Here is a 21,439-nt window from a genome sequence, read left to right as displayed (position 1 = left end):
CTAATCAGCAAATAAAAATACAATATGGCTGCATTTTGGTGTAAGCCTGTGTCGAGTATAAAGAAAACTCAAAGGTTGAATTACAGATCACACTTTCAGATTTCTCTTATGAAATTTTATAAGCTACTGAAGATAAACCTAAAGGAATTGTGGCTGTTTGTATTAACTTGCAGAAAATCCTTTGTATTTATCTTTATACTGTAAAGCAGAATCCCATTAATTTAACCAACGTGTTACAAGCATTCTCTGCTGAAAGTAAATGTGGACATATTTGACCTTTTTTTTTTTTTTTTTACAGATACACAAAGTTCAGCATCGAGTTCTGGTGAAGAAATCTTTGGCATTAAAATATAGTGAAGAGCTTGCACGTGCTAAAGCTGTGGCTAGCCAGGAAATTGGAAAACGAAAATGGGAGCAAGATAACTTTGGAGTAAGTGAGCAAGGGACTAGCTGCCCTCTGATTCAAGCAGGACCTCCTTAGCTCAGTACTACTGTGAGGTCAATATTTGTGCAGTTCACATATAATTTTAAATCTTAGGGAGTGTCCGAGTCATACATGAGTCAGTGACATTATCTGTGTGCTGCTGAATATACACACATAACTTGAACCATTTAAGTCATATGGTTCAAATTATTACTTGTTTTGTACAGTCCACATAAACATGTAAGTTAAGTTTGAGTAGCGGATATTAATGCTGTCTGTGGAATGCCTCAAATCCTGCCCGCATTTCAGACAGATAATTTTGATAACAGTTAATATGGCCCAAATTATTTATTCAAGCGGCTATTTTTTTTCCATTTATTTATTTATAGGATTATATATCATAAACACTTTGTACTGAAAGTAATGTAAGCATGCTACATACAAACTAGGATATATAATATAGGACATGTAAGCATATACTCAAGTCCAAAATTTAGAGGAACCAAGACTCAAAAAAAAAAACCGAAGGTAACAAAATCTGCAGTAATACTTATAAGGAAAAATAGACCTGACTGTCAGAGACACAAATTATTCTAAGCTAAGCTAGTCTTTTTATGTCTCCTCACTAACAGGCTGCAAAGCAGCAACTTATTTAGCTGTCAGAAAAGCAATGAGCTGAGCAGCCTCAAAAAAAATACATATTTACAGGCTTCATATTGGACAATACGTTTACAAGGATACTCTAGGGAAAAAGTGGCTCCTAACTGAGTCACTCAAGGTTTCAACAACAAAAACTGCCCTCTACGTCTGAGTTTCCCGTGAGATATGAAAAATCCTAATTTTTTTTGTCCATGAAAAAGTTCATCTCTATGCTTAAAGAATAAAAATCAATACTACTACTACTACTATTTAGCATTTCTATAGCGCTACAAAGCGTACGCAGCGCTGCACAAACATAGAAGACAGTCCCTGCTCAAAGAGCTTACAATCTAGTAGACAAAAAAATAAAGCAAACAAATCAATTAATGTGTAGAGGAGGGTAGGTAGAGGTGAGTGGATACAAGTGGTTACGAGTCAAAAGCAATGTTAAAGAGGTGGGCTTTCAATCTAGATTTAAAGATGGTCAAGGATGGGGCAAGATGTAGGGGCTCAGGAAGTCTATTCCAGGCATAGGGCGCAGCAAGACAGAAGGAGCGAAGTCTGGAGTTGGCAGTAGCGGAGAAGGGAACAGATAAGAAGGATTTATCCAGGGAACGGAGTGCACGGGAAGGGGTGTAGGGAAGGACAATAGCCAAGCCTTATCTGGATATAAGGTTACCATAACAATTAGAGTTGAACTTAACCAAATATTCACTATCTGATGTCTCCAGTATTTTTATAAAAAAAAAAAAAAATTGATACACATTGTAAGAGAGAAGTATTTTTATGCTAGCAGACCTGACATCAAACCAAGCCCCATATCCTGTTTTCAGTCATGGCTGTTCTAGCTTACAAGTACCTGGCTGAATCGAACAAAGTACCTATGATCCATGTTGTGTATTCCCAGGGATAATCAATGGCTTTCACCAAGTCTACCTTAATAATGGTTTATAGGTTTTGACACGTTCCTGGAGGAAACGTCTATTTTAAACCTAGATATTCTAACAGCTTTCCCCACATCCTCTAGCAATGAATTCCAGAGCTTAACTTTAAGTGAAAAAAAAAATGTTTAACGCTAGTACTTCTGTAGTGTCCCTTAGTCCAGTGCTTCTTAACCCAGTCCGGGGAGATACCTAGCCAGTGAGGTTTTCAGGATATTGACACTGCATTTGCATGAGAGAGATTTGCCTGAACCTATCCTGAAACCCTGAGTGGCTGGGTGTGCCCTGAGGTCTACTGCCCTCATCTTTATATTTCTTCAAAGAGTAAATAACTGATTCACATTTACTCCTTCCACAATAGTCATGATTTGTGACCGACTCTGGGGAAAAGGTATCTGAAGTCACCAGAAACAAAAACTGAGATTTTAATGAATTCTAGAGTGAGCAATTTGTAATTACAACAGTTAAAATACCATCCTGTTGTGTTTGGGGGGGGGGGGGGGGTTAGATAAGTTCAAACATGTAACTTTTGCAGGTTACTTATGAACCCATGGCATGAAAAATCGGCTGTTCTCAACATTTTGGATCTGCTACTTTTAGTCACCTTCCAGAGACGGTCACATTTTATAGATTTCTGTTATACTCTTCCATTGTTGCTTCTCCAAACTGAGGAAGCCCTAACTTCCTTTAGTCTATACTCATAGAGAAGTAGTTCCATCCCCTTGTATCATTTTGGTCTCCTTTCTCTGTACCTTTTATGACTTTTTCTCTCCTCTCCTCCCCTCCCCCTCCCCCCAAACAGCCAAACAAAATGTTGAAGCTGGACAAGACTCTTTCCGTGAGTCCAAAAAAGCAGTCGGCAGAATTGATTGACTTGGAGAAGAGACGTTTACAGCAACTAGAGTATGAATATGCCCTAAAAATTCAAAAGCTGAAGGAGGCACATGCTCTGAAAATGAGAGAGCAGCCAACTATCCCTACCCTGGAAGAGGAACAGGAATATATATTGCCACAGCCTTCCCGCCACGATCTCACACAAGATAAATTGATCTTGGACACAGAGGAGAATGAGATTGATGATGAAATTCTCTCTGCTTCCAGCAGGGAGCGAAGGCGATCATTCCGCGAATCCAACTCTTTTACTAAACCCAACCTTAAGCACCCAGAAATGACACCAAACAAAGAAGGTGTCGGCAAGCCTGCTAAGAAGCCTGTGGAAAAGCCTGAACTCTTCCTGGGCTTGAATATTGATGAGCTGAAGAAGCTTCATGCTGAGGCTGGTGGCCTGGAAGAGTTGTTTTCAGAAACCACTGCCTTAACTCTGATGCCAAAGGACAAGCGGTTATGTAGTCAGGTGACTGCAATATTTTGTTTCTTTCCAATTGCAGTTTGTTCTTGGTTTCTGATACCTGTGATAGTAATGCCCTCCTCCAAATCTGTATTTTCTTATTTCTTAGGAAATTTCTGTGGACATGGATTTTGTTATAGCACAAACAAACCAAACGGAAATAAAGCCATTTCCCTTTGGAGCATATCACAGTCCTCTTCTGGTTTTTAAATCATACAGGTAGGAAAAGTTCAAGGTTGATAATCTGCTTATGTGCGATGGGGGTGTGTATGTATGTGTGATATGTATACACTGTGTCCAGAAAAACAGGACCCCCCCCCCCCCCCAACAGTTTTCAAAATAGTACAAAAACAAATGTACGATTAATGTACTGCAAGATGCAGTAAAAACTGGATGGTCCCTGCTTTCAAAATGATGTAATTCAGAAAAATCATTAATGATCTGTTTTAGCTAATTGGCATTAGTGAAGATTAAACTTTTGCAACAAAATAAGATATACGGTACAAACCATTTGCTAAGAGTTTCCCAGTAAAGGTTGGACTACTGTACTTTCAAAGTTCATATCAAATGTTGAATCAATTGCAAAGTATTTTGAAATTTATGTAAGGGGTCCCATTGTTTCCGGGCACCATGTATATACAGAATACTTTCCTGTTTAAAAATGCTTGAAACAATTTTATAAGGAAGCTAAACTGAAATGATCACCTATAGCATGTAAGTTGTAATGGGGAATTATTCTAGATTAGTTTTCTGTACAGTCGATTGCATATGACATATGATTGCTACGGGGCTATAGTAAAAATTAACTTGTTTGAAATACTTAAAGCTAAGGAATACATTTTTACATGCATACATTTCAGCTTTGATATGCTGCTCTCTGAATAGTCTTACATTGAATCAGGAAGATGATGTCCAAATCAGAGAAATTTGACATAAGCCAAGTTACAATGCAAGGTGAAATGAATGAGCTATTAATTTAGGATAGACATAAGAATGGGGGCAGCATCTTCAGTTTTCAAGAGGAAGTTCCCCCCCCCCCCCCCCGATTGAGGTAACTAGTATAAGTACACTTTCTCTAATAGGTTTTGCTGTGGGGGTGGGTGGGGGGTGCAGAAGGGACAAGTATTAGTATTGTTGACAAAAGAAAGGATAGAATAATTGGTGAAGGAACTGAAACTGGATTCTTTCATAGGTGAAAAGAGCTTATGGACGATAGTATGAGAATAGTGAAGGAGTTGTTGAAGAAATAAGCAGGTTTTTGGTGAAGCTGAAAAGAGCAAAGCTGTTAATCGGTTCAAGGAGGAGATTTTAGGCTAAGGACCTCTTGGACTGGTTCAGTGGGATAGAATTTAGGACTACAAAATATTATACTACTTTGGGTTGTATGTTCAAAACCAGGACTGAGTAAAGTCTCTCGTGGAACTGGGTAACTGGCAGCTCTAGAAGGGTAAAGACTAGAATTTGAGATCAGTGAGCAGAGGTGCAATCTCCAGAACTGTACATAGTACTCAAAATGGTACCATGTACAAATCTGGACAGGATGGTGAAGACCAACTGATGGGGGGGTTGGATGGGAATGGGAGTTGGGAATAGCTGGGAAACAGCTGAAGGAGAATATGTTGGGGAGTTGAGACCAGGACCAGGGATAGATAATATGGGATGGTAGATGGGCTTAGAGAAAATGGATGTGGGTAGATCTTTGGTTGTACAAGCTTCTCAAAATGCACCTGAGCAGTCAGGCTGATCATATCAGAAGGAGAACCCCCTCCATATCTTTGGAGGACTCTCCCTGGCTCCCCTCTCCCCCTCGGTGTGCTGTCTGCTTTGGTTTGTTCTGCAACAATCTTGATCACATTGAAGTTTTTTTGGCAGAATGGGTCCTGCTAGAAAAATAGGGATCACTGGGATACATTCTAGTCATGATCCTGTCTCGCTTTCTGCCCTGCATCAGGTGTATTCCTTTCTGCCATAATCATGTCCTTGATCAAATCCATACCACTATAGGATCTTCTCCTGGAATTTCTCCCTCGTCCAGATCATAGGAAGAGTTCTTAAACCTGAGACTCCATCTTATCTTGATCCTCTACTGGATTTTTCCTGGCTTTTTCATGGCCAGTGGTCCTTCCTGAGACTGTAAATCAGAAGGAAGATTGGAGTCCCCAAAACCAGACCCCTTATCTGGCAGATGTCATGGTACATCAAGTGACCAGATTCTAGTGCCGATGGCATGCCTTCCATAGGATATGACTGTTTAAGAAGAGTTTGGGTTCCCCTACATCCAATTTCCTACTATGCTTAATATGGGTGAATCCTCTACATGGCCTTCATCCTGGGCTGAAATAGGGGAAAATGTGGCAGTTCTCTCCAAAAATGGCTCCTAACAGCCAAAGGTTTTCTCTCCAACACAGCCCTACTGGCTCTGTTGCCATGCATATCATCACCAATGCCACTAATTGAAATTTGATCCATGAAGGCCACAAAATCTTGGTGCTGCTGCTCCTCCTCAATGTGGCAGCAGCTTGCCATTCTGACCAAGGAATGCTACAGGCTGTGCGGCATTGGTGGCTTGCCCAGATATCTCCTTGTAGTATCTGACTTGTCTCTGCACCATCAAGCTTAGAAATCATCATGGTATGTTGGATCAGAAGCACATAAGGTCTGACCAGTGCTTGGCAAGGTGTTCCCAGGTGTCCATAGCGTTAACCTTTAATGAGTTGTAGGGAAACACTGAGGCTTTTCATGAACCTAGGAATGATCAGTATTGATTGTTGTCATCTGGTACTGGAGGGGGAAACAGAGAAAGATGACAGGCTGCACATGGAAAAGAGGGATCAGGGATTACACCTAGAATTGTACCACAGTAAGGAGTAATGGGAAAGAATATTTTGATTTCAGTTGATTGTGCATAAGAATATATGATTTCATCCAGGAAGAACAGAGAGATACAGGAGGATGGTTAAGAATACATCAAAGAGGAAGTGGTAGGAAAAGGGAAAGTAAGTCTATGTGATGTAGGGGCAACCAAAGAGGAGGAGATAATGGGTTGGAGACCGTGCGTGTAGACCAAGAAGATGGACAAATGGGGATATAGATGAATTCATTTAAATGAATTTGTCTCGGAGACAAACTAGTGTGTGTTGAGGTTAGCTTGTTTTTCAGGAAATTTAAAAATAGGAGTTGCTTACAGCACATGGGAAGCAGCAGGTAGGAGACTGAGCTGCTCCCATACCCTACTAGAGTATGCAGAACAGGGGAGAAAAACTGAGATTTGGCAGGGATATAGGGTTTGCTGGAGCCACATTTTCCCCAACTTCAGCCCTGTTTGAAGGCCATATGGAGGACCATGTTAAGCAGTGAGGTCCATGATTGGGCAGACCCAGGAAGCAGCTTGATGGCACAGGATAGAAAAGTAGGGCAAAAAGCATTTAAGTTGGGTACTTTATAGGGATTATACCTCCAGTAAATGTCACAAGGTGTCAGTTTCTAGTCTAGTTTTCTTGACGACAAGAGTGTATTCCTTAGCATCCCTCCGGACCGGCCCAGGATTGGACTGATGGGTTGTGCACGCCTTCCAGCAGGAAGGCGTGCACAACCCATCAGTCCAAACCTGGGCCGGTCCGGAGGGATTAAAGGAAAGCAAATTAGCAGGTAAGGTCTAATTTCTCCTTCTCTATAACATGGCACGCACTATAGGTGCTAGTTATGGTATCTATTTTAAATCTATTCTTTAAAGAAAAGTAGGTGCCCACTTTTCTTTATATAATACTAGCAAAAATGGCCAAAAACATACGTGCCTGAAGGCGTGATCACTTACACAAGCTCTTAGGCTGATATAAATGCCCACACTTAGATGTTAGTACATATGTCCTTGAATGATATTATTTTATATGCATGTACCTGTGTGCTTTGTGGATGTTTAACAGCAAAGTATATGCCACCAAATCATGGTGCCTACTTAGCAAAGTATTGTTTAAGAGGTCATTTACATGTGTAAGAGCAAATTTATTTTTATTTTATTTTTGTTACATTTGTACCCCGCGCTTTCCCACTCATGGCAGGCTCAATGCGGCTTACATGGGGCAATGGAGGGTTAAGTGACTTGCCCAGAGTCACAAGGAGCTGCCTGTGCCTGAAGTGGGAATCGAACTCAGTTCCCCAGGACCAAAGTCCACCACCCTAACCACTAGGCCACTCCTCCACTGTTGCTACTATTTGAGATTCTACATGGAATGTTGCTATTCCACTAGCAACATTCCATGTAGAAGTCGGCCCTTGCAGATCACCAATGTGGTCGCGCAGGCTTCTGCTTCTGTGAGTCTGACGTCCTGCACATACATGCAGGACATCAGACTCGCAGAAACAGAAGCCTGCGCAGCCTTCTACATGGAATGTTGCTAGTGGAATAGCAACATTCCATGTAGAATCTCCAATAGTAGCAACATTCCATGTAGAATCTCCAATAGTATCTATTTTATTTTTGTTACATTTGTACCCTGCGCTTTCCCACTCATGCAGGCTCAATGCGGCTTACATGGGGCAATGGAGGGTTAAGTGACTTGCCCAGAGTCACAAGGAGCTGCCTGTGCCTGAAGTGGGAATCGAACTCAGTTCCCCAGGACCAAAGTCCACCACCCTAACCACTAGGCCACTCCTCCACTGTTGCTACTATTTGAGATTCTACATGGAATGTTGCTATTCCACTAGCAATATTCCATGTAGAAGTCGGCCCTTGCAGATCACCAATGTGGCCGTGCAGGCTTCTGCTTCTGTGAGTCTGATGTCCTGCACGTACGTGCAGGACGTCAGACTCACAGAAACAGAAGCCTGCGCAGCCTTCTACATGGAATGTTGCTAGTGGAATAGCAACATTCCATGTAGAATCTCCAATAGTAGCAACATTCCATGTAGAATCTCCAATAGTATCTATTTTATTTTTGTTACATTTGTACCCCACGCTTTCCCACTCATGGCAGGCTCAATGTGGCTTACATGAGGCAATGGAGGGTTAAGTGACTTGCCAAGAGTCACAAGGAGCTGCCTGTGCCTGAAGTGGGAATCCAACTCAGTTCCTCAGTTCCCCAGGACCAAAGTCCACCACCCTAACCACTAGGCCACTCCTCCACTATTTGAGATTCTACATGGAATGTTGCTATTCCACTAGCAACATTCCATGTAGAAGTCGGCCCTTGCAGATCACCAACGTGGCCGTGCAGGCTTCTGCTTCTGTGCTCACAGAAACAGAAGCCTGCGCAGCCTTCTACATGGAATGTTGCTAGTGGAATAGCAATATTCCATGTAGAATCTCCAATAGTAGCAACATTCCATGTAGAATCTCCAATAGTATCTATTTTATTTTTGTTACATTTGTACCCTGCGCTTTCCCACTCATGGCAGGCTCAATGCGGCAGGCAATGGAGGGTTAAGTGACTTGCCCAGAGTCACAAGGAGCTGCCTGTGCTGGGAATCGAACTCAGTTCCTCAGTTCCCCAGGACCAAAGTCCACCACCCTAACCACTAGGCCACTCCTCCACTCTCAAAGGCTGAAAATTGCATAAGTGACTAGGATACTGTCATTTACACACATTCCTACTGCTTAAAACTAGGCAGTTCTTTGTAAAATTATCCCCTGAGTGATTGGATGTGTGCTATTTTTCTTGTTGAATCTTGTTTACCGATAGTGAAAATTATTTCTAAGTGTTTGTTAATTAAAACCTTGCTATACTGCATGTACCAAACCAGTGGTATCCAGTGTTAAAAATAGACTTAATGTCCCTTAAACTATTTTTGTGTCTTTTTTTGTTTTTTTAAAAATAATTTTAGGTTTAGTCCATATTTTCGAACCAAGGAGAAGCTTTATCTCAGTTCAGTATCTTACAGCAATATGATTGAGCCGAAAAAGTGTTTTTGTCGTTTTGATCTAACTGGCACATGCAATGACGATGATTGTCAGTGGTAAGTTCTTTTCAGCCTTTGTCATACAATTAACTTGTTTTGGGATTCCCTAGTACTGAGAGTGCTTTTTATGCGTGTGTAGTAACTCTATCTGGGATCTTTTATTTACCGTTTTAAATTCTAGTAGTAAGGTTTCTCCAAACACAGAGGCTGATGGCATCTTATAGATTCAGATTCATTGGAGTATAAAGGTTTGAAGACAAGAGTGCACTTTAAAACTTGAGAAGGAGAAATACTAAAGAGTGATATGCTTAGATTTTATGTGGCTCTTTATTCTGGGTCTTCCATGATATTTCTCTGCAATCTTGGACAAGGAAAAATTGTCTTACCTGATGATTTTCTTTCCTTTAATCACAGCAGGTGAATCCAGATATTTGTGAGTTATGATCATCTACTGGCAGGTGGTGATAGTGAGCACTGAACTGAACTTAGTCTTACAGGATGGTATGCTCCTTGGTCAGATAAGCAGAATTGCTTAATAAATATTTATGTTCTGTGTTTGCAGCTGAAGGGCTGGAAGCAGGACCGCAGAAGACAAACTCAAATAGGAACGGAGGGGTGGTAGTCTCTGAATGATTTTCAGAGGATTATCTTAATGAGAAACTGGCTAAACTAAAGGTGGACAAAGTGATGGGGCCGGATGTCATACATCCAATGATACTGAAGGAAATTAGGAAGGTTCTAGCATCTCCGCAGGCTGGCCTTTTCAGTTCTTCTCTAGAGTTGAGAGTGGTCCCAGAGGACTGGAGAAGAGCAGATGTGGTCCCTTTCCACAAAAGTGGAAATAAGAAGGTAGGAACTGCAGGCTGGTAAATCTTACTTCTATGGTAAATAAATTAATGGAAATGCTTTTAAAACAGAATAGTAAAGTTTTTAGAATACAGAGCTTACAATCTAATTAGGACAGACAAACAGGACAAATAAGAGATAAGGGAATATTAAAGTGAGGATAATAAAATAAGAGTACTGAACAAGTGGAATAAGGGTTAGGAGTTAAAAGCAGCATCAAAAGGTGGGCCTTTTAGCCTAAATTGAAGATGGCCAGAGATGAAGCTTGACGTACCGGCTCAGGAAGCCTATTCCAGGCATATGGTGCAGCAAGATAAAAGGAACGGAGTCTAGAGTTAGCGGTGGAGGGTGAAGGGTGCAGATAGAAGAGATTTACCCAGTGAACGGAGTTCCCAGGGAGGAATGTAGGGAGAGATGAGAGTGGAGAGGTACTGAGGAGCTGCAGCGTGAATGCACTTATAAGTCAATAAGAGGAGTGAACTGTATGCGGAAACGGATAGGGAGCCAGTGAAGTGACTTGAAGAGAGGGCTAATATGAGCATAGCGACATTGGCGGAATATTAGTTGTGCAGCAGAATTTTGAACAGATTGAAGAGAGAGATGGCTAAGTAGGAGACCTGTGAGAAGCAAGTTGCAATAGTCTAAGCGAGAGGTGATAAGAGTGTGGATGAGGGTTCTGGTAGTGTGCTCAGAAAGGAAAGGGTGAATTTTGGTGATATAGAGAAAGAGATGACAGGTTTTAGCAGTCTGCTGAATATGTGCAGAGAAGGAGAGGGAGGAGTCAAAGATGACCCCAAAGTTACGAGCTGATGAGACAGGAAGGATGAGTGTTATCCACAGAAATGGAGAATGGGAGGAGAGGTTGGTTTAGGTGGAAAGATAAGCTCAGTCTTTGGTCATGTTTAGTTTCAGATGGCGGTGAGACATCCAGGCAGGAATGTCAAACAGGCAGGCTGATACTTTGGCCTTGATTCCTGCTGAGATTTCTGGTGTGGAGAGGTAGATCCTGGGACACAAATCCCCCGAAACAAACAGTGATGGGAGCCAGACCAGGTAAAGAAATCTGTACTGTTTATGTTTCCCTGCTGTGGACACGCTAACCAGCCACACCACACACACTTGACAGTAACAGAGCTGCCTGCTCGTTTAATCAATGGGGGACTGAAGAGGTCCGTGGCAGGAAAACAAATTTAGCTTCTTTTTACATCTGGCTGCCTCTCCCCAAGGTAAAATCCCCTTGCTAATCAAAGGGCAACCCTTCCCTTCGAAACTGAATTAAATAATAAGGGAGGTGGGGAGGAACAAGGGGGGAGGGACCCGGGACACCCGAGTTTTCACCCCTGAGGCTGAAAGTCAACCAAACTGAAAAGAACACCTAACAAGCCTCAAAGAATTCCTGTGGCACAGAATAAAAGCAGAATAAAGCCAACAATAAAGAAAAAGCTGAAAGACAATAAAGAGAGACTAATGGGCTCACTCCTACCTGCTGGGAGACTGAGAAAATACTGAGGCTAGGGTCACATGACCAGGGCTCCTATTGGCTCGCTAGAGTCAGAGTTTTTTTTCTGTCTCCAACCTGCTGGTAGGCGTGCTCAACCCATCAGTCCAATCCTGGGCCGGTCCGGAGGGATTAAAGGAAAGCAATTAGCAGGTAAGGTCTAATTTCTCCCTTGGTCATGTTTAGTTTCAGATGGCGGTGAGACATCCAGGCAGCAATGTCAAACAGGCAGGCTGATACTTTGGCCTTGATTCCTGCTGAGATTTCTGGTGTGGAGAGGTAGATCCTGGGAGTCGTCAGCGTAAAGATGATACTGAAAACCATGGGATGAGATCAGAGTACCAAGGGAAGAAGTATAGATTGAGAAAAGGAGAGGTCCCAGGACAGATCCTTGAGGTACACCAACTGACAGTGGGATAGAAGTAGAGGAGGATCCACCAGAGTATACACTAAAAGTACGCTGGGAGAGAGAAGAAAACCAGGAAAGAACAGAGCCCTGAAATCCAAGTGAGGACAGCGTATCAAGGAGTAGGCTGTGATGAACAGTGTCAAAAGCAGCAGATCGAGAAGGATGAGGATAGAATAGAGCCCTTTGGATCTGGCCAGGAACAGGTCATTGGAGACTTAGCAAGCGCTGTTTTGGTTGAATGAAGGGGCAAAAGCCAGATTGAAGTGGATCAAGAATAGCTTGAGATGAAAGAAAGTCAAGGCAACGACAGTGAACAGCACGTTCAAGTATCTTGGATTGGAAAGCGAGGAGGGAGATGGGGCGATAGTTGTAAGGACAGGTACGGTCCAATGAAGTTTTTTAAGGAGTGGTGTGTCTACGGCATGTTTGAAGGCATCAGGAACAGTCGCAGTGGAAAGTGAAAGGTTGAGGATATGACAGATAAAAGGGATGCCAGTAGGAGAGATAGTGTTAAGTAGATGGGTGGGAATAGGATCAGAGGAACAGGTAGTTAGTTTCGAGGAGGAAAGAAGATGTGTAGTTTCCTTTTCAGTGATTTCAGAAAAGGAGGAAGGGGTTGGAGGATTCTAGAAGCTCAGGATCATGAGTAGGTAACGCTGTGGAAAGTGTCCAGAGCAAGGAGGGGATGGTAAGACCATTGAATCCACCTCAGAAACACCTTCCACACATCTCCCTTTTCCTGAAGGGATCCACCTGTAGAGGCTGAGCTGAGGCAACAGATTAGCAGAATCAGAAGTCTGATATCATTTAAGCAAGTAAGCTTGGTGTAATAAAAGTATCAGTCCCTTCCAAAATGATGCCACTGAGCAGGAAAACTGCACTTAGTTTCTCTTTTTTTTCTTTCTTTTTTTATCAATCTGTGAGGAAGGATAATAGACAAAGTGGTTGGATAGGGGAACAGGGGTAGTGGAGAGACCTGGCACCACAGAGTGTACCCCTTAAAGCTGACACCGCTCAGACAAGATACCCCCCCCCTCCCTAGCTCAACTGGAACAGGAAACCTGGAACAACAGCTGTGGCAGCGATGAGACCAAGAGCTTGTGAGAGACTGTCCACTACCTGCTGGAGATAGACATAGGACGGTATGCACCTTGGTCAGTTAGTATAAGACAGGAGTTCAGTTCACTGCTCTGTCTCCACCTGCTGGTAAACCACAAGTCTCTGGCTTCATCTTCTGCAGATTTCAAGGAAACATTGTTGCTCTTTTTCCATTCCTGTTTAGTAAACTTCTATTCAGGCCTGTGTCACTGTGTGGTGTCCGACAGTCTAAATTAAGTATCTTATGAGTGACTGCTTAAAAAATGGAAAGTGTCATTAAATAGAAGGTTGAAATAGCTGGATTAGAGGTTATTGATTTGATTTGGTGGTACTGAAAAATGGCATCAAAAATGTGCGAGACATATTTGTTGCTGTTTTTAGATATCAGCTGGATTCATAGGCAGTGGAATGGCATCAGTGACCCAGAGAGTGAGCCATTGGTTTAATCCTCTTGGGCAAAAAGATGTTCACTGCCCTGGCTGGCTTGGTAGAAAGGCCAGTCTCCATTAATTTATGCTCAATTTAGCATGTACTGTCATGAGTATAATAGTACTCCTAATTTTGTTTATTTGCTGCTTTTACGCTTCAATTTTTATTTTGCCACTTTCATGCTTCTATGCCTTTTTGACCTGTCTTTCACTCTAATATTCTTCCTTTCTATTACCACCAGGCAGGCACATGAGAGACTGCACTCTGAGCAGAAAACAACTATTTCAGGACATTCTTTCCTACAATTTAGCCTTGATTGGATGTTCAGAGAATAACACAGATGAAGAAATCCAGTATTGCTGCAGGTTGTTATGAATCTTGTCTTTATGCAAATTGTAAGCAAGCAAAATAATTTGTTTTCTTTTTGAGATTTTTGTGGGCAATCGTTTCTCCTGAAACACAAAGCATGTGATTTTTTTTTTTTTTTTTAAACATCAACTATGTCCTCCCATCTCCAGGGGATTCTTTAGTTGCTGCCATTCCTATTAGCAAGAATAGGCTATCAATAGAATCAAACAAAACATGGAAAAGAAAATAAGACGATACCTTATTGGACATAACTTAATACATTTCTTGATTAGCTTTCGAAGGTTGCCCTTCTTCGTCAGATCGGAAATAAGCAATTGTGTTAGTGGATAGTATATATAAGTGAAGCATCAAAGCATTTCAATGACAGTCTAGCAAGATGGGAGTGGGTAGGAGGTATGCTTGGGTACATCAAAGCATTTCATTTCATTGATAGTCTAACAGGATGAAATGAAATGCTTTGTACCCATGCATACCTCCTACCCACTCCATCTTGCTAGACTGTCATTGAAATGCTTTGATGCTTCACTTATATATACTACTCAACTAACACATTTGCTTATTTCCGATCTGACGAAGAAGGGCAACCTTCGAAAGCTAATCAAGAAATGTATTAAGTTATGTCCATAAGGTATCGTCTTATTTCTTTTCCATGTTTTATTTTGTTTGTTTTCTATTGATAACCTTTAAGAGTGGACTAACACGGCTACCACACCTCTCTACTCAAGAATAGGCTGAAAGTTTCATTGAGCTGTTCCTTGATTATCATGTGTCAAGTTGTTAATCATACTGTATTTACTACTAAGCATTTCTATAGTATGACTAGAGGTGCACAGCGCTGTACAATATGCAGGCACTTTCTTTGTCTCTAGTGGGACTCTGTCTCCTAAGTTTTGTACCTGGGGCAATGGAGGGTTAAGGCCCCCTTTTTACAGAGCAGCACGGCTGTGTCAGTATTACCACAGCTGTGTAAAAGGAGGTCTTAGTGAGTTGCCCAGGGTCACAAGAAGCTACGGTGTGAATTGAACCCAGTTCCCCAGGTTCTCAGCCCACTGCACTAACCATTATGCTGCAACTCCACTCTGTGACCACATCATCTTTTGAATGTTTACACTCAGGTGATTCGGTTTTTAACCTATTCTTGTCACGTAGAAATGTTATAGCGATAACCAGAGTTAATGCTGGCAGTTCTCTCGTTATGGTTCCCTCTCTCTCGCACAAGCTTAGAGACTCTACAATTTTGTCTAGATAAATTTTTTGGGGGAAAATATGTATTTTTTTATTGCTTTCTGAGCAAACCAAACCACTAAATCTAAATACAGACCTACTGCAATATACATATAAAAATTTAGTCTTCCACCCCATTATATATTCAATCTAAGCATTTCCCAATCTGGACTTAACCTGCTGGGGTTTTTTTTTTTTTTTTTTGTGAATGAAGAGCAGTCTAAGAGCGGAAAAGGACATGGGGAGGATCTGCTTTCAGAAACCACTCTTTAGATCCATTGCTTGTGGTATGTTTTGTCGTATATAGTTAAGGCTATTATTTATGACATTTCTACCCCACATTTTCCCAAGAATGCTCAGCTTCAATGCGGCTTACTAAATTAAAAATAGGCATTACAAGACAATACTAATACAAGAATACAACTATTAAAAAGTTTTCTGGCTTTACCGATGTTCATGTTGATAATTACCCATGAAGAACAGTTATAAGTGTGTTGTGCTAAATTTAAAGGGGCTCAGACCCCTTTAGATATATGGAGATGACGGTTAGTGTTACCTTTACCCATTGTTTGAGATGACAACATTTTTAATACTTTATATTGTGGAGACCATGCAAACTATTTTCACAGACTTGTATCCTGCTGTTTCAGAAAAATATGTGGAAAAACTATTTGGTGTTAATAGGGATCGCATGTCAATGGACCAGATGTCTGTCCTCCTTGTCAGTAATGTCAATGAAAGCAAAGGTCACAGTAAGTCATGCTATATGATTTGAGCATATTTATCCTTTTTCATGTACACTGAACAGAAATTTTAATTATGCAAATACATGTGTGCTATCAGCTTCAGAAACTGGAATAAGCAAACAGTTGATCTCTTCTAGCTCCTCCGTACACAACTTGTAAAGAGAAGAGAAAGTGGAAACAAAGTATTGGAAGAAACCAGTGTCGGAGAGCAGCAGTGATGAAGAAACTACTTCGGCACCTAAGCAACATGGTAGGAAAAGCCTTGTTTAATAGCAACATGTTTTAGGATAATTTTGATTAATTAACTTAAAGAAACTGCACTTAAGATGTGGAGTACATTTTTTTTTTTAATGAACTTATTTTTGAGGTGGCTAAGACGTGGCCACAGTTTTTCCTGAAGATTCCGTTCCTAGATTGAATTGCCTGTGATCTTTCTGGGATGAAAGGGGGGGTGGGGGTGGGGAGCAAACAGGAAGTTGCCATTTTGTAAAGAACTGGTCCTTGCCTTGCAGCCTGCTTTCAGGAACGCAAAAAAGAGTGTGCCCCCTCTAGATGCTGTTGTCACGTCGGATGATGTCGCTATTTCACAATGAGACGGATGATATTTCCAACCTGGAGGCGAGTGTGCTTGAAAATCCTCAGCATGTCCAGCTTTGGATTAAACTGGCGTACAAGTATCTGAACCATGGTGAAGGGTAGGTCATTCTTAGTCTCTTTGAATATTTGCTTTCTATGTATTTTGAGGTTTATTTTGCTTGTTAACCTTGGTTCCGCATACAGTTCAAACTCCTCTTATTGACCTATAAGTGCATTCACTCTGCAGCTCCTCAGTACCTCTCCACTCTCATCTCTCCCTACATTCCTCCACGGAACTCGTTCACTGGGTAAATCTCTTATCTGCACCTTCTCCTCCACTGCTAACTCCAGACTCCATTCCCTTTTATCTTGCTGCACCATATACCTGGAATAGACTTCCTGAGCCGGTACGTGAAGCTCCATCTCTGGCCGTGTTCAAATCTAAGCTAAAAGCTCACCTTTTTGATGCTGCTTTTAACTCCTAACCCTTATTCACTTGTTCAGAACCCTTATTTTATCATCCTCACCTTAATTCCTTCTCTTGTTTGTCCTGTTTGTCTGTCCTAATTAGATTGTAAGCTCTGTCGAGCAGGAACTGTCTCTTCATGTTCAAGTGTACAGCGCTGCGTACGTCTAGTAGCGCTATAGAAATAAGTAGTCGTTTCCATTATGTAGCTTCCCACTATTCCAGAGCCTGTGTGATAGTTGGGTCCATCAACCAGCAGGTGGAGATAGAGAAAACTGAGCTCTCTCTCTCTTGGCATCCAGTCCAGCTCTGTATTTTCTATTTCCAGCAGGTGGATGGGCACACTTTTCAGCCTCTGGTTCTGAGTGATTGCTTCTGGTCCAGTTGGTCCACAATTGAGCTTTGAGAGTGGCTTGTCATATCTGGAGGTCTTCAGATCCCTGGCTGTGGTGCTCTGTGAAATTACTTCTGCCTTCCCTTCACCTCGCCCCTGTTTCCTGTGGAGTTCTTTTTCCAGCACAACCAACTTTCTTAAAAAAGGAAAAAGGTTTGGTACAAAGTGTTTAGTTTTGAGCTTTTCTGATCTGTGGTAAATAAGAATTGTGGAAGACTGAGCTTGGGGGAGACAACCGGCAGTGGTAAGTCTGACTAAAGTTTGACTCGGAACTGTTTGGGAGAGCTTCAAGTTCTGCTTGGTGTAGGGAAGGGATCCTGACTTACCGCCTTGTTTTTTTTTTTTTTTATTGGAAAAAGAATGGTATAAACTTAAATGGTTGCATGTGTGTTTGTATGTCGAGTAGCACTTAGATAGCGACTCCAGCTGTGAAGAACTAAGGCCGATGCTGGATAAGATTGTACATTCTGGGTCCTGTATATGGAAATCTGGTATAGGATGGGCTGAAGAGTAGTTTGATGGAAACTCGTTTAATTTGGAATGTGAGGACAGTGCTGGGCAGTCTTTTTATGGTCTTGTGTCCCGCAAATGACAAGATGGATTTGGATAGGCTGGAGTGGGCTTCGACGGCAACTTCAGTAGTTGGAACCTAATGACAGGGCCAGGCGTATTTCTACGGTTTGTCTCAGCAATGCTAAAGAGACAATGATCAAGCATTTTATATCACATTTATTGTTGGTTTAATCATGATTTGATGAGTGTGACTGGGCAAACTGGATGGACTGTTCAGGTAGGTCTTTTTATCTGCTGTAATTTACTGTGTTACTATGTTGTACTGCACTTGTGACAGCGGGGAGTGAATGGCGAATTCTGCTGAGATAGGTAAGTGGTGGTACTGTTGTGGGACCCACTGGCCGGCATCAGGGCATTTCAGTGCATGCAAGCTGGGAATCCCATGGAACATGGAGGAAACGGTTGGCGGCAGCACATCTTTGGATTCAGCGCAACATCAGAATATGCCAGCATCTTCGAGCTCTCTGGCAGGGCCAGTGCGCAGTTTGAGGCAGGAGAGCACCGGAACAGGTGCCATTTTCTTGGCGCTGAATGGCAGCAAAGAGCAGTCGCTGTCCAGTCACACACAGCCGCCATTTTACAACTCGGGGCCTGATAGAGCATTCAGCTGCATCGGGATCTTGTTTTCTCTGGAATTTATATCTCTCTTACACTACACCTGTTTATTGAAGCAGGGTCAATCAGAGTTGCTGCAAGGTGCTTCACTTCTTGCTCCGCTGCCACTCGGCTCCTAAGAGATCTCATTTAGACCTCCCAAGAGTGAGCTTCTCCCATCTGATGTGGCCTCAGTCTATTCAGAGGAACCATCGTTTCTTGCTCCGCTGCCACTCTGGCTCCTAAGAGATCTCATTTAGACCTCCCAAGAGTGGGCTTCTCCCATCTGATGTGCCTCAGTCTATTCAGAGGAAACATCGTTGAAGGAGCCATTACACACTTTACTCCCTTTCTGTTGGAAGTCCCAAGTTTTCTCTGACAATGCGATGGCAGTGGCTTAACAACCAAGGTGGACCTGCAGTCATCCGATGGAGGTGGAGGCGGCCTCTCATGAGTTGGGCAGAAAAGATCTCTGCTGGTCTGCAGCTCACATCTTATTTAAAAACATATTACACATGATCCACAGTTCCCAGCAGATTATAATAGAACATGTGGGGTCCTTTAATATGGAGTGAATGTTTTCAGCAGGTACTTCTTGGACCCAGGAGAATGGGATCTATCCAGCCAGGGTTTTCAGCTGATAGTGACAGATGGAGTTCTCTGCTTCTGGAATTTGATGGCGACAAAACGGAATGCCAAAATGCCCAAGTTTTAGCCGTTGGAAAGAACGGGGCTTGATAGGAATTGATGCCCCTACTGCAGCCCTGGCTGGAGACTATTTATATGCCTCACTCCTTGACCGTGGTATGCTGTGTGTTGAAAAGGATCGAATTGCCACTGGTGTCGAATAATTCTTGCCAGCTCCAGATTGGCCATAGAGGCCGTGGGCACATGGAGCTGTTGGATGGGGGGTCATTTCCATCTTCCGCAGATACACTGCCTTCTGAAGCGAGACCCGTGCTTATGGAGGATCTGTGCCCCTTGGTCTTGACCAATTGAAAGGGCTCGGTTGAGACAAAAAGTGGTTATGATTCGGTCATTGCTACCTTGCTTCAGGCTCGGAAACGCTCTACATCCAAGGCGTATGTGTGGGGTAGAGGAAGTTTTAGAGCTGGTGTCGTCTTTGTTCAGATGGCACACATCCTAGTGTTTCTCCAGGCATGTCTTCCAAAAGGATTGGCTTTGGGTTCTCTAAAGGTTCATGTTGCATCTTTGGCCTGTTTTCAGGAGCTGAATATGTCTTTTGTGGCTCACTTGGCTATCGTTCGATTCTTATGGGGAGCTGGCCACTTGTGGCCTCCCTTTCATTGTGTGTCCAGAGTGGAACCTTAATTTAGTCCTTTGAGCTCCTTAGGCACTTCCTTTTAAAGCCACTATGGAAGGCTGCCTTGAAATAGCTTAAACTAAAGACAGAGTTATTGGTGGCTGTTTTGCGTGGGCATGTAGGGTTTTGGAGCTTCAGGCTCTCTTGTTGGGATCCTTTTCTTCACTTTTCGGAGGTGGGGGTCCTCCTGCACCTGGTTCCTTCCTTTCTTCCTTCTTTAATTTACATAGAATCATATGAAAACTGCCAGTGCCAACCAGGATATTACCTCTGTGGGACAGCACTTTACAAAACCAGAACACTGTACCAAATTTTATGGTGAGAATACTGAAATGAAACTTTAAAACAATATAGGAACGCAAGACCTTTGAAGTTAAAATGATTAAATATTTTGACACCCACCAGACAGGGCTTAACATTAAGATCTGGGTTTTCTAGCCCATTATAAACCATGAAATTCCACTGCTTTGTCACCCTCTGAAAATCATTCATATTTCCGTCTCTCAGCCCTCCCTGTCTCTCACCTAACCCACCCCTCCTGTTATCAAAATTTGCTTATTTCTGATCTGATGAAGGGCTACCTTTGAAAGCTAATCAAAACATGTATTGTTAATCCAATAAAAAAGGTATCTTATTTTCTTTTCTTTGTTTTATTTTATTCTATTTCTATTGATTTCCTTTCTTCCGAAAGTGGTATCGGCATGATCAATCTATGGAGCTTCCATCTTTTCACAGAGAGGACGAAAAGGCTCAGTATTCTTCCTTGAAGTTTCTCAATGTGCGTAGAGTCCTCATTAGATATCTGGAAGTCGAGAATGTGTTTTGTAAATTGGAGATACTGTTTGTGCATTTTGGTAAAGCCCACAATTTCGAGATGGCTGAAGGAGACTATTGCGTCAGCTTATTTGCTTTCTGTGAAGCGGGCTCATTTACGAGGCGTACAGCAAAATCCTGGGTAGAGACTACCTTACTGTCTCCGGAAATTTTTCAAGGCAGTGACGTGGTTGATGCTGTATACCTTTGTCGAGCACTCCAGGGTGGATGTTGTGGCGTGCTGGAAGCCAGTTTTGGGGGGCTTCAATCCTCAGGTAGGCGGCGTCCATAATCCTACCTTCTCTAGAGTTTGCTTTGAACATCCCACAGGTTCTGGAATAGTGGAAAGCTACTAATGGAAGGAGATATTTAGGTCTTATCTGATAATTTTCTTTACGTTAGTTCTTCCCACTGTTTCAGAGGCCTGCCCGAGGTTTCTGAGATGTTTAGCTTGGTGCGATGTAATGGGTCAATAACGACTATCACCTTGCTTGGTGCTTCCTACTTACCTCTTGTTTTCTACAAGTTGAGATGAGAGGTTCACACGTTTGCTCGTCTGTAGCGAGTTGTTTAAGGTTGTTGTGTTTATATTGAGTTTCTCCTTATTCTCCTCTGCTTAAATACTGAGGAGCAGGACTGGATGCCAAGAGATGTCTCAGCTCAGTTTTCGGTTTGCTATCTCCACCTGCTGGTTGATGGATACATCTGTCCCCTGGGATTTGTAATAGTGGGAAGGTCTAATGGAAAGAAAATTCAGATAAGACCTAATTTCTCCTTTTCTAGTGTCAAAGAAAGTCTTTCTTGGAGAGATTGTAAGCTCTGTAGAGCAGGGG

General features: G+C 42.3%; 1 protein-coding gene across 1 annotated transcript in view; it reads left to right on the top strand.

Annotated features, from left to right (window-relative positions):
• The window catches only part of ZFC3H1 (zinc finger C3H1-type containing), a 134,700-nt gene that overhangs the window by 59,140 nt on the left and 54,121 nt on the right, over positions 1-21,439 (top strand). Inside the window, 11 exon segments of the mRNA XM_030214825.1 lie at positions 299-430; positions 2,807-3,358; positions 3,462-3,571; positions 9,173-9,304; positions 13,499-13,501; positions 13,773-13,881; positions 15,761-15,872; positions 16,004-16,042; positions 16,045-16,130; positions 16,379-16,443; positions 16,445-16,561. Coding sequence (XP_030070685.1) covers positions 299-430; positions 2,807-3,358; positions 3,462-3,571; positions 9,173-9,304; positions 13,499-13,501; positions 13,773-13,881; positions 15,761-15,872; positions 16,004-16,042; positions 16,045-16,130; positions 16,379-16,443; positions 16,445-16,561 — 1,457 coding nt within the window.

Source organism: Microcaecilia unicolor, chromosome 9 (assembly GCF_901765095.1).
Source record: "Microcaecilia unicolor chromosome 9, aMicUni1.1, whole genome shotgun sequence".
In the NCBI taxonomy this organism is placed as follows: Eukaryota; Metazoa; Chordata; class Amphibia; order Gymnophiona; family Siphonopidae; genus Microcaecilia; species Microcaecilia unicolor.
This window is presented reverse-complemented; position numbering and strand designations above follow the sequence as displayed.